Source organism: Erpetoichthys calabaricus, chromosome 8, assembly GCF_900747795.2.
Source record: "Erpetoichthys calabaricus chromosome 8, fErpCal1.3, whole genome shotgun sequence".
Taxonomy (NCBI): Eukaryota; Metazoa; Chordata; class Cladistia; order Polypteriformes; family Polypteridae; genus Erpetoichthys; species Erpetoichthys calabaricus.
In genome coordinates, this window is record NC_041401.2 from 150,593,351 (window position 1) to 150,610,055 (window position 16,705).

The window sequence follows — 16,705 nt, forward strand, 5'->3', positions numbered from 1 at the left end:
CCCAGCTGTTAATCGCTACGTGTTTCTGGGGCTTCCTCCTGCATTGACAGCAGCGGCAAGCAGCAATTGCCACACAGAACACATTAAATTTATGATATTCCCGCTCTCTACACATTTCGAATCCTTAGATTTATACTTGATACTAGCAAAATACCCGCGCTTCGCAGCGGAGAAGTAGTGTGTTAAAGAGGTTATGAAAAAAAAAAAGGAAACATTTTAAAAATAACGTAACATGATTGTCAATGTAATTGTGTTGTCATTGTTATGAGTGTTGCTGTCTTTTATATATATAATATACACACACAGACACACATAAACATATATATACATATAAATATATATATACATATCTACATATACACATATCTACATATACATACGTATATACACATATACACATCCACATAAACATATATATACATATACAAATTTACATATCTACATATATATATATATATAGACATACATATATACATACATACATTCACATATATATATATATATATATATATATATAGACATACATATATACATACATACATTCACATATATATATATATATATATATATATATATAGATATATATATATATATATATATATATATATATATATATATATATATATATATATATATATATATATACTGTATATAAACATATGTACTTATTGGCTCCTGTATTTAGGATATAGCAGGTTGGATAATGGATGGATGGACATCTGTATGCATAGCCGTATTTGCCCGTTTTCGTTTTTTTTCTTTGTTCAGTAATATTTCAGTAAACCCGGAGCTTGTCAGTTCAAATCCTGGTACTGACACCACTGTGTGACCCTGAGGAAGTCACTTCACTTGCCTGTGCTGCAAAAAACAAAAGTAATGTAACAAATTGTACCTCAGATGTTGTAAGTTGGTGGAATAAAGGCATAAGTAAAATAGATAAATATGTATTATACACATAGGAACTATTCATTTATTTTCAGTTAAGTCATCTGCAGCAAACTTTTATAAATGAGGGTTTCTCCTTTTTAGATAGTGCAAACTGTTTCTTCTTCATTGACGTTTTGTCTTGGAGAGCTTTTTTCATTTCATTGAAAATGAAAGCAGCAGCTGCCAAAATATGTAGCTTTCTTATTAATTTTTCAACATTGTGTAAAATAAATGTATAAAGTAACATAAAAGGTTTAAATACTGGTTATCCTTTTACACTAAAAAATTACTAAAGAGGTACAAAAAAAGTAAAATGGATATGTTCTTTTTCTTTAAGGAGATTAAATATTACTGAAGAAAGAAAAAAAAAATTAAACAGCCAAATGGGGCTATGCATACGAACTTAAAAGGTTTAAATAAAACAGAAATATATATTTTATTTTTACTTGCTTAACTTGTGGAGGGTGTATCCTGTAGCAAAGCCGTAACTTTTTTCGTGAAAGCCCGTTTCAGTAAATAAGTGTTAAAAACAGGTGTAAAGATATTGACAATAAGCTACGCAAACCCAGGAAGACATGGAATCGTTTAAATCAAGTATCATTACATCTTCCTTTCTTAAAGAGAAGTAAGGCAGTACTTATAAGCTTACATATTTATATATAGACATACATATATATATACATATATATCTGAAGCCGTGCAAGCACACTCTTGAGAATGCAACGTATAGTTGTACAGAAGAAAAGCAATCTTGCCTCAAATGAATGGCAACCTTTTGTAGGTCTATGAACTTAATTTAAACTTTAGGTTTACACGGTGCTTTCTTTCCGAAGTACCTGCACTCATGAATATGTCTATATGTGTCAGTCGGTCAAATCCACGCGCTTCGCACCGGCGAAGTACCGCTTTTAAATTTTTATTAAGAAGAAAATAAAACGTTTTTAAATTGAGGGAAAATATACTAATAACAGTTTGTTAAGGATCTGTTTTTTTGTGAAGCTGCCTTTACTCGAGTGATCACTTCGACCTGACTTGGTGGCCAAGTATAAGCGTTACCTCGTAGGTAACCACCCATACAATCAGATTGTGAATCAGACTATGAATGCCATGAATGTAATTACACACTCACTGCACTTGCTTACGGTAATCGAACCTCGGACGTCAGCGCTAGAGGGGCTTAGCAGCGGTGAAGTATTGCTTTTAAATTTTAATTAAGAACAAAAGAAAACCTCACAGGTTCGATTCCCGAAAGGGAGTGAAGTGAGTGTCCGGTTACCTACCAGGTAACGCGTATGGTTGGACAGCAAGTGACGTAACATCAGCCACGGTGCCTTCAGTTGTGAGAAGCAGATCATAGAATGATTGAAAATAGTTTTGCATTTACCTTTTTAGTAAAAGGCGAGCTTTTAAGCCTGAGAAATCACCCCGTAAATGCACACGTTTAATTGCACATGTGTTAATATGTATGGTTACACAGTATTAAAAGACAGTGAAGAACATGATTTACCTTTGTTCCCGCGTTTGATAAAAGGCGAGCTTTTAAGCCTGAGAAATCACCCCGTAAATGCACACGTTTAATTGCACGTGTTAATATGTACGCTTACACAGTATTAAAAGACACTCAAAAATTAACGTCATTTACCATCAGCCACGGTGCCTTCAGTTGTGAGAAGCAGATCATAGAATGATTGAAAATAGTTTTGCATTTACCTTTTTTAGTAAAAGGCGAGCTTTTAAGCCTGAGAAATCACCCCGTAAATGCACACGTTTAATTGCACGTGTTAATATGTATGCTTACACAGTATTAAAAGACACTCAAAAATTAACGTCATTTACCTTCGTTCCCGCGTTTGACTCGTGCTGTAAATCTCTTCCTTGTTTTTAGTTCACGTGATTACGTAGGAGGCGTGATGACGCGATACGTGACTCTGCCTCCTCCATTAGAGTGTATGGACAAAAAATATGTTCCAGTTATGACCATTACGCGTAGAATTTCGAAATGAAACTTGCCTAACTTTTGTAAGTAAGCTGTAAGGAATGAGCCTGCCAAATTTCAGCCTTCCACCTACACGGGAAGTTCGAGAATTAGTGATGAGTCAGTCAGTCAGTCAGTCAGTCAGTCAGTGAGTCAGTGAGTCAGTGAGGGCTTTGCCTTTTATTAATATGTATAGATTACTTTCATGATGAAATGCATTAAAATATGTATATTACATTTTACACATAAGTCATTAACTTAATTTAAATAATGAATACTGTTAATAATTACACATGTGGGGGCGGCATGGTGGCAGAGCGGTAGCGCTGCTGCCTCGCAGTAGGAAGTCACGTCCCTGGTGTTACCTACCTGGTGTTTGCGCGTTTTCCTGGTGGGTTTCCACAGTGTGCTCTGGTTTCCTTCCAAAGACGTGAAAGTTTGGGGATTTGGTGATGCTAAAATGACGCTAGTGTGAATGCTTGTATTCACTTTGCGATGAGCTGATATCCCATGCAGGGATTATTTCTGCCTCGTGCCCAATGCTAGCTAGAATGGGCACATCCCTGGATTGATGGATATAATCATTAAATATCCATCCTTTTCAGATATATTGTGGTAAGGTGTCCTCGGAATCTATTGAAAGTTTCATGCAATTCACAACACAGAGAAGTTGAACGTTTTCTCACTGTGATGATATCTCACACTACCACCTGGTGGAATCTTCCAGATTTACATAAACTGCACACATAAATATAAACAGTACAACACTTGTGTAGAAGTAGCGTCCACAGGTGCACGCATTGCGTCGTATGAAGTATAAACCCGGCCTAAGAGTAAATGTACAAAAGCTGTTGGTGGGATGTGGGGCATTCCATTCTGGTTTATGTAATAGAGTCTAAAAGCAAAAATGGGGTTGTCCTAAGCCCTTACCACAATAAAACAACATGCTTAATTACTTTATTACCATAATCACTTCAGATGTACAGACAAAGAGTGCTATTTATTAAAATACATTCACAACAGCAAAATATAAAAGAATGTTAGCAGAGTCTGGATATAAAGACCTGATAAAAATGCTCCCTTGTTTCAAAGTCGAGACATTTCATGCTGGTCAAATAATAAGCAATACTTTTTGTAAGGATATGATAGCTAAAGAGTAGCACCACAAAAAGCAATTGTATAATTAATTCAGAACTTGTACTGGTACATGGAATTGTCTCTGAAGTCCAGGTTGATGGAGTTTGTCTAGCCTCAGGTGAAGTGTCCTTTATGCTACTTTTTCCATATGGAGTTCCCCACCCAGTGATGTTACACATAGATATCTGACTAACTACTCTGATGTAGGATGTTTTGTCCCAGAAACTTTAATTATATAAGTATGTACAAAAACCTTATCTTCACAAAAGTGTTTATCTGTACTATGTGCAATATGTGGGAATAGGGATAGATACTTCCCACCTGATTTTGGAGCTATAAAATGACTTGCTATCCCAATCTAAGATTTTAATGTGAGTTACAGTATATACTGAGATAAAGTGAAAAAAGAAAATATAGATTTAGACGGGTGGCACGGTGGTGCAGTGAGTAGCACTGCTGCCTCACAGTTAGGAGACCTGGGTTTGCTTCCCGGGTCCTCCCTGCGTGGAGTTTGCACGTTCTCCCCGTGTCTGCGTGGGTTTCCTCCAGGTGCTCTGGTTTCCTCCCACAGTTCAAAGACATGCAGGTTAGGTGCACTGGTGATCCTAAATTGTCCCTAGTGTGTGCTTGGTGTGTGTGTGTGTGTGTTTGTGTGTCCTGCGGTGGGCTGGCGCCGTGCCCGGGGTTTGTTTCCTGCCTTGCACCCTGTGTTGGCTGGACCCCCGTGACCCTGTAGTTAGGATATAGTGGGTTGGATAATGGATGGATGGATAGATTTAGACAAAATACACTGAATTATCTCTCTATTATAAATATATAAATATATAAATATAAATCTTGAAAGGAGACGAGATGTGATTTTCTCAGAGAGTCACTTTCACGTCCCGCGAGACAAGACTTTGTGCCAAGAGATTTAACCACACCCGAGTCCGGAAATAAAAGACAAAGAGTAGATGACAAAGTCGAACATCGTAAAGAATTCAAAAACGTTGGCGCAGTACACATGCAGAGCAGGTTAGAGATAATGGAAGTACAAAAATTTGAAAGTCTCAAAAAAATGATAGTAAAGCGCATTAGCGCAAACAAACAGAAACTATTATTTCTATTTATTAAAAAACGGAACAGTGAAAAGAGATCGAATATATTGTTTGGATTTAAACTTTAAGTCGGAGACTTGTACATCATCTAATTCGTGTTGCTATCAGGGAAAAGTAGTGTTTCTTCTCAATGAAGAGGCGTATCCGCGAGAATTAAAAGATTTGTTATTTGGTGAAAGTGAAATCCCGTGAGCAGGGCCGGATTTATATGAAAAGAGGCCCTAGGCTATTCCACTTATGAGGCCCTTTCACCTTCCATTGTTAAGTTTGTAAATTACATGAGAGATAATAAAATTTTGCTAACAATTTGAATGTAGGCCCCTCTTGATTTTGAGGCCCTAGGCTGAAGCCTAGTTAGCCTATAGGAAAATCCGGCCCTGCCCGTGAGAGAAAATTTCAAGCCCCATGAGACAAGAGCTTATGCAAAGAGATTTGGAAAAGTCCTGCCCACATAACCACGCACACGGTTCAATCATTTCTCATTTGTGTGAATGCTATTGTCAGACACATTTCTTGTAGAGGAAAAGAAACAATATTCACTCACAGGAAGTTATACGTTGCGTTGTCATGATGTAATTCCAAACATGGAATCAAAATTCAATGCAATATTTACGAAAAGGTAAAAGAAAAAAGAGATCGAAAATATGGACATAGGTAATATGACAGAAGTATGTAGATATTGTTTGCCTTTAAACTTTAAGTCGGAGAATTGTAGATCATCTAATTTGTGTTGCCATCGGGGAAAAGTACTGTTTCTTCCCAATGAAGAGGCCTACCTATCCGGGAGAATTAAAAGTTTTGTTGTTTGGTGAAAGTGAAATCCACATACACAAGTGGCAGAGACGCAAAGTTGCTGGCACATAGCGCAGGTGGGGGGGTTGGTGAGCGAAGCAAGCAGGGGGCAAAACCCCCTAGTAAACCAAAATATAAATGTGACCCACTGCACTTTATTTTTATGTGAAACATCTGTGAGTAAAGTTCCAAAGTTGTTAAAAAGTTTCCAGTTCATGTCAGTTTACTGAAACTTGAACAACAGCAAAAAACAGTTTGCTCACAAAATGGCAATTTGTCTCTCCAGCACAGCTATATATGCCCAGATAATGAAGAGAGAATTTTAGTGGATTATTAGAATCTGTGAAATATGATTTTTTTCTTTATGTGTTTAAATTTGAAAAATATCCTGGAAAAAAAACTTTATTATGATGCATCATTTGTTCTTGTATGAATTACTGTTACATATCCCATATAAAGTAAAAGCACAAAAACCCTGAAGTTGGAGTTGCTGAATCAGAACAACGGAGCTCTAGGTTTAAAGTGCAGTCCAGGAAGTGGTTAAGGGAATTTGGACATTCTGTATGAGAGTTTTCCATCAGGACCACTAGTTTTCCTGCCACATTCTAAATATGTGCATGTCATATTAAATTGATGACTTTAAAAATTCCCAGTATTAGTGAATATCCCTGTGATGGACTGGAGCCCCATCCAGAGTTAGATCTCACCTTGCTTCTGATGGTGCTTGGATTGGGCATTATCTCACTATGACCCTGAATTGGATAGGGATTGTTAGAAAATGAATGGATGGACATATATAATATATTTTTAACAAATGGCAATTCTCCTGGTGTAGAAAATAGTCAATTTTTGAACTGCAGACTGTTTATATTGAGTTTTAATTATTTTGTTCAAACGAACCACGATTGACTGAATTCACTGGACTTTGAATACAGGGATCACAAACCTTTCTTGTACATTTTTCCTGTATTGTACCAGTAATTTAGGGTTGTTTTGCAATTTATTTATGACCTGGGAATGTGAAATAAGTACAAATGGGACAGAACCATTAATTCATAATCTGGAAAAGAATGGACACTGTAAGACTAGGAGTTACAGAATTAGTTTACAGCTTGAGAAAGGAAGACGTGAGGAGGTATTTAAAAATTCAAACACTTTGATTCATTTGTCATGAAGATGAATCAAATGTGGGCAATGTCATATATCCCGAAACCCTGCATGTGCATTTTAACATAAAAATAGCTTGTCTGAGAGACCAAAAATGAAAGACAACCACAGAACTATGACATAGAATGCAACGTCAGAAACTGAGGCACGTGTGACCATTTCATCTGGACGTTGGAAAATGTAACTTACAGTAAGAATAACACTCAAAAGTAAAAGTCACCCACGACAACATCCACTCACTGACATTTCTAATTTTCAGTAGGCTTTCCCTAAGTCTGTTTATGAACTTATCTATTTTATTTTCTATTGTATTTACTTGTGTTAGGTATTGTTTTACATTAATAAATGTCACATTTCTTTTATATTTTTCTATACTTTGTCTTTTATCTAGAGTGATTGAAATAATAAGAGGGCAACAAGTAAGGGCAAAACTGCCACTTTTTTGCCCTCAGGGTTTATCAAGACTTTTGAGGTCATTCTTTAATAATTAGAACAACTGCAGTAAAAGTAAGACATTGTTTGGTCAGTAACCAGCAAATAACCAAAAGAGATGTGCTTTTATATGTGTCGTGATGATACCCTCATGGTTGTTAGTGCTGGTGACAGTGAGTCCCTACATAGAGAATCCTATGCAGAATATTGTGGAGTGACTGGCATTTGGTACCATTTGAGACTTTGTCTTGCTAGGATCTCTATATGTATATGTGTGGAGAGAATTCTGTGTTGAATATTGTGGGGTGACTGGACATTGGCTCCACCTGAGACTTTGGAAAGGATTTCTGTGTATGTATGTGTGTTATTCTTCAAGGGCAGGAGTAGAGTAACCCAATAAACGTTCCTGTTAATTTTCACAAACTTCACGATAACACAGTAATTCTTCTGGGTTCCTAAGCTTCCTGGTCAAAGTTGGTAAACATCTGTGTGTGTTTTTTTTAATTAATTTTAAAACATTTATTTTTCTTCTTTAGCTACAAAGAAAATATGGCAACACTCTCTAAAATTCATAAGGACCGTCCAATAGAGCCTTTGGATCTTGCTGTTCATTGGATAGAGTTTGTCATGGAGCACAAAGGAGCAGAACACCTCAGACCAGCAGCTCACCATTTGAACTGGATTCAGTACCAAAGTCTAGATATACTTGTACCAGTGATTTTTATACCACTGCTAATTACCATAATGGTTTTGAAATGTTGCTTATAATACATTAGAAATCCATAGGAAACAAAATATTTTTAAAGCAATTAAATGTAAGTCTAACCTACCTTTTTACAGTGAAACTGGACAGGTAAACACCCACATGTACAGCATTACAATGAAAAGATATATGGTATGAAATGAATGATAACTTTTAAATGTTTGTCCAGTAGAGCATTTTGTTCTTTTATGTGCATTAATACTGCGATAACTATGCTCCTCATCTGATGCTGTTGACAATTATTTTCAACAAATCTTCAAACGTACTAGTAAAGACATGATCAGCATAAAGACAGCTCATTATTTTTGAATATTTTGTTTTTGAATAAGCACATAAAAGGTAGCTCACTTTGCAAAATGATTTTGTTCAAGATTCGTGTAAAGCTATCACCTTTAAAAACAAGACTTCTTTATTTGTGGATTTCTGTATTTGTGTTTGTTTGCATTTATTTTTATTTCTTATTTGGTGATGGTAAGAAGAAGGTAAAGAACTCAAGCTACAGTTCCACTTAAAAGTACTGTATGTGCCTTGTTTTACATTGTCTGAAAAGCATTAAAGGAATGTATTGGGATTAGCTTGTTCACACATAGGACAACTTTAATGTTACAGCATCATACCTAAAGTCATCATGACATTTTGCATGTTGGACCTGGCAAATTTATGTTTTTGTTCCTAGACATGGCAAATCCATACTAGATGTCAAGTCAAATTTCCTGGAATACTTGACTGGTGGCAGGAGGTACAAAAGGGTAGATAAGTGGGCTAGCTACCCTACTGAACAAGTAAAATCCATAGGCAGCAGGTTTGTTCTTTTTTTTTAAATTCATAGTCTGTGCTTTGTTTTCCTATACCATTCTCTATTTATAATGTACATTTTTTAATAATAAACCCCTCTCTTTCACATAGTTTTGCTCACCTTTGCTTTTTTGAATCAAGGGTTTGGTTATTACAGTTGAATTGGAAAGAGTTGCGTGCAATCAGATAAATTAATTAATTAATTAATGAGAGTTGCTACAGATACTGCCATTTTTGTGAGGACATCCAGGCAGTGCTAACATGATAGCAACGTTTTTCATTTTAGCAGTTAGGAACTCCAATTTTATCATTTCCTGTTATTGTGCGAGTTTCTTGTTTCAGCCACAGAAGTCCAATAATTATTTTGAAAATAGAGGAATTAATGATATGGAGAGATGTTTCTTCATAAGAAATATCTGTAATTATAACATGTACATAATATTCTTGGTGACCCCATTACCAATTTACCCTTCATCAATAGTTTAGATTTTTATTTTTCATTTAGTTGGTATTTTGTCTATACAAAGTTCTTCAACTAGTGATAAGATAATACAATTTTCTGCTGCACCTAGTTCAACAAATGCCTGGATTTATAATCAAGTCACAATTTAAATGGGAACTTAAAAAATCTTTGCTTTAAGACAGGAAATATGGCTGAACTAAAGTTGTTGTTTTTTTCTCTGCTTAAAGAAAAACGAATGACATAATATTAGATGTTAGATACATTTTTACAGGCTATATTGTCTTTTAGCTCTTGTTGAAGCTTATTACTAAAAGATAAAATCAATACTGTCTTACTCCAAACCAGGTCCGTTGCTATGGTTGTGAAATTTACAATACAATCTCTATTGATTTTGTGCACTATCAAGTAGTTAATCTATTAGTAGCTATTGATTTTATTTCAGAGACATCAAATACAGAAAGAAATCTCTCTATTATAAAACAAAATCTTGGGACGAGACGAGACTTTTTTCCTGCGATGAGGCATGATTTTTTAAAGAGACATAGAGAAGAGAGACAGCGAGACACTTTCACGTCCAGCGAGACGGTCAAGTCACATCATACTTACAACCTTTGGAAGCAAGTCCCACAAGATGGTGACTTTTGCAAGTCACGCCCTACTTAAAACCATTTTCAAACAAGACCATGGTCATCTAACCTCTCAGTTGTTGGAATGCTTTTGGCAGACACACTTCCTGTGCTCTCAGCTCTTAAGAATTTTATATGTTCTAGATGACACGTCAACTACTAAGCGAAGAAGAAACAGCAGTGCGTCGAAAAGAAACCCAAAAGCGTTGGAGAGTAAAGAATGCAAAAAAGAAAGCAAAAAAGAACAAAAATAATCTATGTGCAAATTCTGAAAATAAGGAAAGTAATAATCAGAAGAGATTTAACCACGCCCGGGGCCGAAAAAAGACAAAGTAGAATGTCATAAAGAATTCAAAAACATTGGCATAATACACATGCAGAGCAGATTAGAGATGATGGAAGTTGGAAAATTCAAAAGTCTCAAAAAAATGATAGTAAAGATCGCATTAGCGCAAACAAACGGAAAATATTACTCGGTGAAATAACGGAACAGTGAAAAGAGATTGAATAGTGTTTAAGGATGTCTGGGGGAGAAGAGAGACAAGGCAGTGAGACAAACGGACAGCTGCTGTACAGGCTTTTTAAACGTTCGAAGTGCCGCACAAGATGCAGCTCACGCAGCAGCTGATCGAGCAAAGAGGAGGTTTAAAAAAAAAATTGTATTTGTTTTTGATTGTATCACCGTTTAAGAGGGATTTCGGAGGAGCGACCGTGTCTCCTTGGGGTGCATTCAGCCCCCTCTTCACAACAGAGTGTAGTGCTGGCGGAGGGGGAACGGGTTGGCAAGCGAAGCGAGCAGGGGGCAATGCAGAATAGATGATTACTGGTGTACAGAACTGACACCCCATTTAGACGGTATACTCATGAGATATAATGCAAAACAAATTGTGTTTATTGGAAAAGAAGCTAATTGGATGAAGGTCAGATATTAGAATGCATTACAAGACCAGTTACCAGTATCATCCAAATAACATTCTAGGTGGGGAACCTGCAGCTCTTCTAATCAGAGTTACTGTAAGGGGCAGACTGTTGTTGCTGTAGGCATCCAAGTTCCTCCTCTAATAGCTTAGTTAGGTAGTTTACCTTTATTGCCTATGAATGGAAATTTGCTTTGATCCAATCAGAAACATACAAGAACATACTGCTTGCAAGGCATTCAACAAAATACAAATTAAAGACATTTAAATACACAATCTAGAATGGTTGTTTATTTCAACAAATTTGAATTTGGCCTATTTAAAAGTTTTAAAAGTATATTCTCCCAGAAGATAAAATTATTTAAGCAGTGTGTCTGGTCCTTTACAATTCTATCTGCTTTTCCTTTTTACGTTTTGTTATACAATTCTTGAAGCCATGATTGCGAATGTCCACAGAGAGCAGACCCCAATTGGGTTATTTTCCAGAATGGATTATTATTAATCACAGACTATCCTTCAAACAATGTCAGGAATGGAAAACTCTCAATATAACATGTATAATAGTTCCAAAAGATGGTAGTTGAATTGCTCATTTTTCACAGCCTTCTTCATAAATATCTGCACTGTTGTCATTTTTTGTAGGTGTATTGTGCATTTTCGTTGAAGTTCAAAGTATTGTCAAATATGGTTCCAAGGTACTTAAAGCTATTCTCTCTATCAGCTTGTCTTCCATTGAGACCAAATGGTTGTACTAGTTCAACTTTCTTCTTGAAATAAGTTAGCAGCTCTTTTGTCTTCCTCACATTTAGCTGGATTTTCTGCTCCTGCTGCTTCTTCCCCAATTGACTACTGCAATAATAGTTGTCTGGAAAATATTTACATTTACATCCAGCAATTTTCTTTTACATAGTAGCATAGTCAGAACTGACTGTCACTCTAGTGTAACCATATAAAATGCATTCTAGAATAACAGTAGAAGGTAAACCTTTTTAGTGAAAAATAACTGTCTACCTTTGAGAATCTGTTTACTACAACTAAAATGATTTTGCAATCACCTGCTTACAATTCTTCTGTTGGGTGTTTCAGACCTGAGAAAGAATACAATAAACTGCCAGTTTATATTCATTGATTTGTTTCACAGAACATAGGCTTTAATATATTCCAATCTGATGTGAGCTGGCAAATAAAATATTTTGTATTGTTAGGATAACCATCTTATCTATTTGATTCTTCCTACTAAAAATAATGTGCAGACAAGATAAACTGAATTATGGATTACTTTAACATATTTGACCACTGCCTTTGTAGGACAAACAGACATTATCTATTCTGTTGCAATGGCTAGAATGCAAATACTGGCTTAAATCAGGGGTAGACACTCTTATTGCCAGCTACAACGTCTCTATCTGTATTGTGGAGCCCCTCGACCAGAATGGAGCTTTGCATCTTATCAGATAAGATGATCAATTCTAAACCTTATAACATGACAGGGATGTCTCTCTGAGGAAGAAGCTGGGCATCCAAGTTCTGAACAAAGGCCCATAACTCAAAAACTGATGATCTTGAGGGGCAGATCACCAATGATCAGCCAGAAGGATGGACTTATGTCCATCCAAGAATTCAATGATAAGACGTCTCTTCCTTCCTTGAAAACATCAATCACACCCTAACTGCTCTCTTCTCACAAAGCTGCAGTTTATTTTGGCCAACATTGGCTGCCCATAGCCATAACCTGTAGCTGATACGGTATTTCCACTGCAGAGGTTGAAGCAACGCCTTTACTCCAAAAGGGCAACTGCACTGGACCAGAAGAGCAGAATACTTCATAATTAGTACAGCCTTACTGAGGAACAGCGAATGCAAGAGAAAGAGGGAGAGAGAGAGAGAGAGAGAGAGAGCGTAAACCAGGTATTCGCCGTGCTAGTGACAGGGGCTGGCAGGCATAATTTTGCTAGCTACACTGTGATACTGTGTGTAAAACCATCTCCTGTATCTGAGACACATGATCATAGTGTGTCCGTTTCTTCTGCCTAGTGTGAACCAGTAGACATGTGCCTGCTTGCAAGTTCATTCTTTTCCAGACCTTCACATTTGTCACATGTTGTTTATATGAGATGTTTAGTGTTAATCTATAAACTTTCATTTCAATGGCATTGATTAGCTTTTCTGCTGCTTTTGTTAGTGTCCATTGTTTACTGCTATAGGTGGAATTGGACTAAAGCTAAAAGTGTTTCAAGAGGCTTGTCAAACATTACATATCCTCTTCAATGCCCAAAGACCTAGATACATTACAGTTTGCATATTAGCTTCAGTACATCATGCCATCACCTTGATCCTACATACAATACCTAGACAACAGGTTCTGGAATTATGTGTGAATGCGGTTTACAGACTATAATTCAGCATTTGACACAGTAAACCCCTCTAAATGCATCACAGAGCTCAGGGACTTGTGTCTGAACACTTCACTGTGCAGGTGGCTTTGTAACTTCTTAACAGGCAGACCTCAGTTGGTTTGAGTGGGAGACCATACATCATCATCCCTCATCCTCAACACAGGGTCTCAACAGGGCTGTGTTCTGAGTCTTCTTCTATACTTCCTTTATATGTGACTGCATGACTGCACATGATTCTAAAATCATTGTCAAGTTTGCTGACAACACAACTGTGGTAACTCTGATCTCTAACAACAATGAGCAGGTTTACTTGGATGAAGTGAACTGCAAGTCACACTAGTGTCAGGACAAGTTTTCTCCTGAAAGTCAGCAAGACAAACAAGTTGATTTGGACTTTGTAGATGCACTACTACACCCTCAGAATTAACTGCACTCAGGTGGAGATTGTGCATAGTCTCAGGTACCTCAGTGTCCACATCACAGAGGACCCGACCTGATCCAAGCGCATTGACACCTTGGTGAACAAGGCACATCTTTATCACCTCAGGGTTTTTAGGCTCCCTGTTTTGAAAACAACATATGGCAGAACCAAAAGATTCTACAGAAAGTGGTGCAGACAGTTGAACGTATCACAAGGAATGTGCTCCCTAACATCCAGGGCATACAGTATATACCAAGCAATGATGGACCAGGGCAAAGAGAATTATTAGTTATACCAGCTGCCCTAACAACAGTCTCTTCTCTGTGCTGTGGTTAGGAAAACACTGCCACTGCCTTATGACCAGTTCACAGAGACTGAGGAGAGGAAAACTGATCTCTAAGATAATAGGGAAGCCTCTTCGTAGTACTGTAGCTCACTGCAGTGGCTCTGAAGGACACCAACAAGTGCTGCACGTCAAACAGTCCAGTGGGTGTCCAAATGGTGATATCATTTGAGGAATGCTGCCTCCAAGTACATATATTTGTACAAGGCTGTCTCCCTCAGTCTTTCTATTATCCTGGACTCCTGACCTGGAATGGGTAAACCAACCTTCCTAGTTGTGATGCTTGTCTACTCAAGATGTCCATCCATTACAATGGCCTCCTGGCATGGCTAAGACAACATCATCAATGCTGGCAAGAATGTCAGTTTATCCTTGTCTTCCCACTACAACTGATATATAAAAAATATGTCCATCTACATTCTAAACCCTCCTATCCAGAGCAGGGTCATGGGGAAGCGGGAGTCTATCCCAACAAGCATCGGATGCAAGGCAGGAACAATCCCTGGATAGGGCACCAGATTCATGGGATTATAGACACACACACACTTACACACATCAGGGCCAATTTAGAATTTCTTTGGACTGTATAAACTGTATATTTATATATAATCAGGAGGACCCACACATAAGATACTGGGACACTTAAATGAATAGCTGCTTGTTGCACAAGCATCCCTCAAGGCTAAAGTTTTAACCAGCTGCATTCCTAAGACAATAACGCTTAGTTTTCTAATAGAACACACCATCCTTGGCTTGTCATTAATTCATGTAACTGTCTGAGCAGGCAGACAGGCAGAAGCCTGGCCGCTCACTGTGAAAGCAAGTGGCCTTGAGCTGATAAGCACAGGCAGTTTTCTAGCTATTTGGAATAAATAGGCATAAGCTTTTCATATTTAACTCTAGCATGACCTAAAGCTAGCTAATACAACACATTTTGCTTTAACTTGATTGAGAATGCATTGATAAATTTAAATTTTCTATACAAGCAGCTTATTCCAATACTAATACATTCTAATCATCAATTCCAAAGGATAATCAGTTAGACTAATTCCACAACAATGAGAATTCTCCAAAGAGACACAGTACCAAAGGAGTCCAGTCTTTGTCTCAGGTCACGGGATAGCATTCATGTCTCACAACCATATAGCAAGACAGGAAGCACCAGGACTCTAAAGACTTGGACCTTTGTCCTTTTACATAGATATCAGGAGCGTCACACACCCCTTTCCAGTGACCTCATGATCCCCCATGCTATCCCAATCTGTCTACTGACTTCATAGGAAGAATCACCAGAGACATGAATGTCACTGCCAAGGTGAGTAAACCTCTCAACACTCTCTCCACAGACAGACACACTGCTGATGGCTGTGCCCAAGAGTCATTAAAGGCCTGGCTGGATCTTGGTCAGTCTCTTGAGCACTCTGAAAAATTTATTTGACATCTTGCCTGAAGATGGGGCCTGAGTTGCCTCGAAAGCTTGCATATTGTAATCTTTTTAGTTAGCCAATAAAAGGTGTCATTTTGCTTGGCTTTTCTCTACATTCATAATGGCTAACATGGTACAACACCCTAGTACTACTTTTTCAGCCCTCAAAGTCCTGAAATCAAAATTCACAACAAAGGATAGTTAGCTGAAATGCATATCTGAGAAGTACAAGAATAATCCATTTCTAAAGATCAGCTTTTAACCTGCACAAATTTTCTTTTGTGAAATGACTCTTTACGCTAATTTATGCACACAGCCACAAAGACACCCGAAGTTCCTCTTTCAGGGTGCTGCTACCAATAAAATCAATCGCTGATAAAATCACCATGCACAAACTCATATTCTTTAAAAATAAGCATGTAAGACAACAACAAACAAGCAGCTAAAACAAGGACAATACTCCCCAAGCAGTACGAAACGCAGCATCGAGAGTAAAAATGCGAGATTATGAAACTCAGGTTATGTTTGTCCTTTGCCGGCACTCGTACCTTACGTCTTTCCGCTGGTTCATTAAGTTAAAGGTTTGTAGTAAACAGTAACGTCAGCGTATTTTAAGTGTCATGTCTTTCGGGGGAGACAAAACGTTGAAATGTGTTAATCGGCAGTGTAAAAAAAAAATAGCAGCCAGTAAAGGTAAGGCACTACTTTGTGCAAGTACTTGCCTCGTTTCGAAAAACGGATCCTTGAAGTTCTTCATTCACAGCTTTTACGTATTTTATTTCCTGTAACCCGTTTTAAAAGGGATCGGCTGGTGTTCTTTCTGTGACCCTTAATGTGCCGGCTTCTATTTATATTGGCTGCGTTGTTGATAATAACGATGAGGTTGAACTCGATTACAGATATTACAACAAAAGCTAAGTCATGTATTCTGAAGCTCACGACCGGGTGCTTTAAATGGAATAGTGAAGAACTGCCGGAAGACATGTTAACAGCAAAACTTAACACGCGACTAATGCTCACGCTTATGC

The 16,705-nt window shown here is 37.4% G+C and overlaps 2 protein-coding genes across 2 annotated transcripts in view; both read left to right on the forward strand.

The window, feature by feature from the left end:
- The window catches only part of LOC114656165 (UDP-glucuronosyltransferase 1A1-like), a 47,823-nt gene extending 38,628 nt beyond the window's left edge, over nucleotides 1–9,195 (forward strand). The window contains exon 5 of the mRNA XM_028807597.2: nucleotides 8,064–9,195. Within this exon, the coding sequence (XP_028663430.1) occupies nucleotides 8,064–8,295 (232 nt within the window). The 3' untranslated portion in view covers nucleotides 8,296–9,195. The remainder of the gene's footprint in view (nucleotides 1–8,063) is intronic.
- A 7,010-nt stretch (nucleotides 9,196–16,205) lies between these two features.
- Nucleotides 16,206–16,705, forward strand: part of ankzf1 (ankyrin repeat and zinc finger peptidyl tRNA hydrolase 1) — a 65,160-nt gene continuing 64,660 nt past the window's right edge. The window contains exon 1 of the mRNA XM_028807599.2: nucleotides 16,206–16,370. Coding sequence (XP_028663432.1) covers nucleotides 16,298–16,370 — 73 coding nt within the window. The 5' untranslated portion in view covers nucleotides 16,206–16,297. The remainder of the gene's footprint in view (nucleotides 16,371–16,705) is intronic.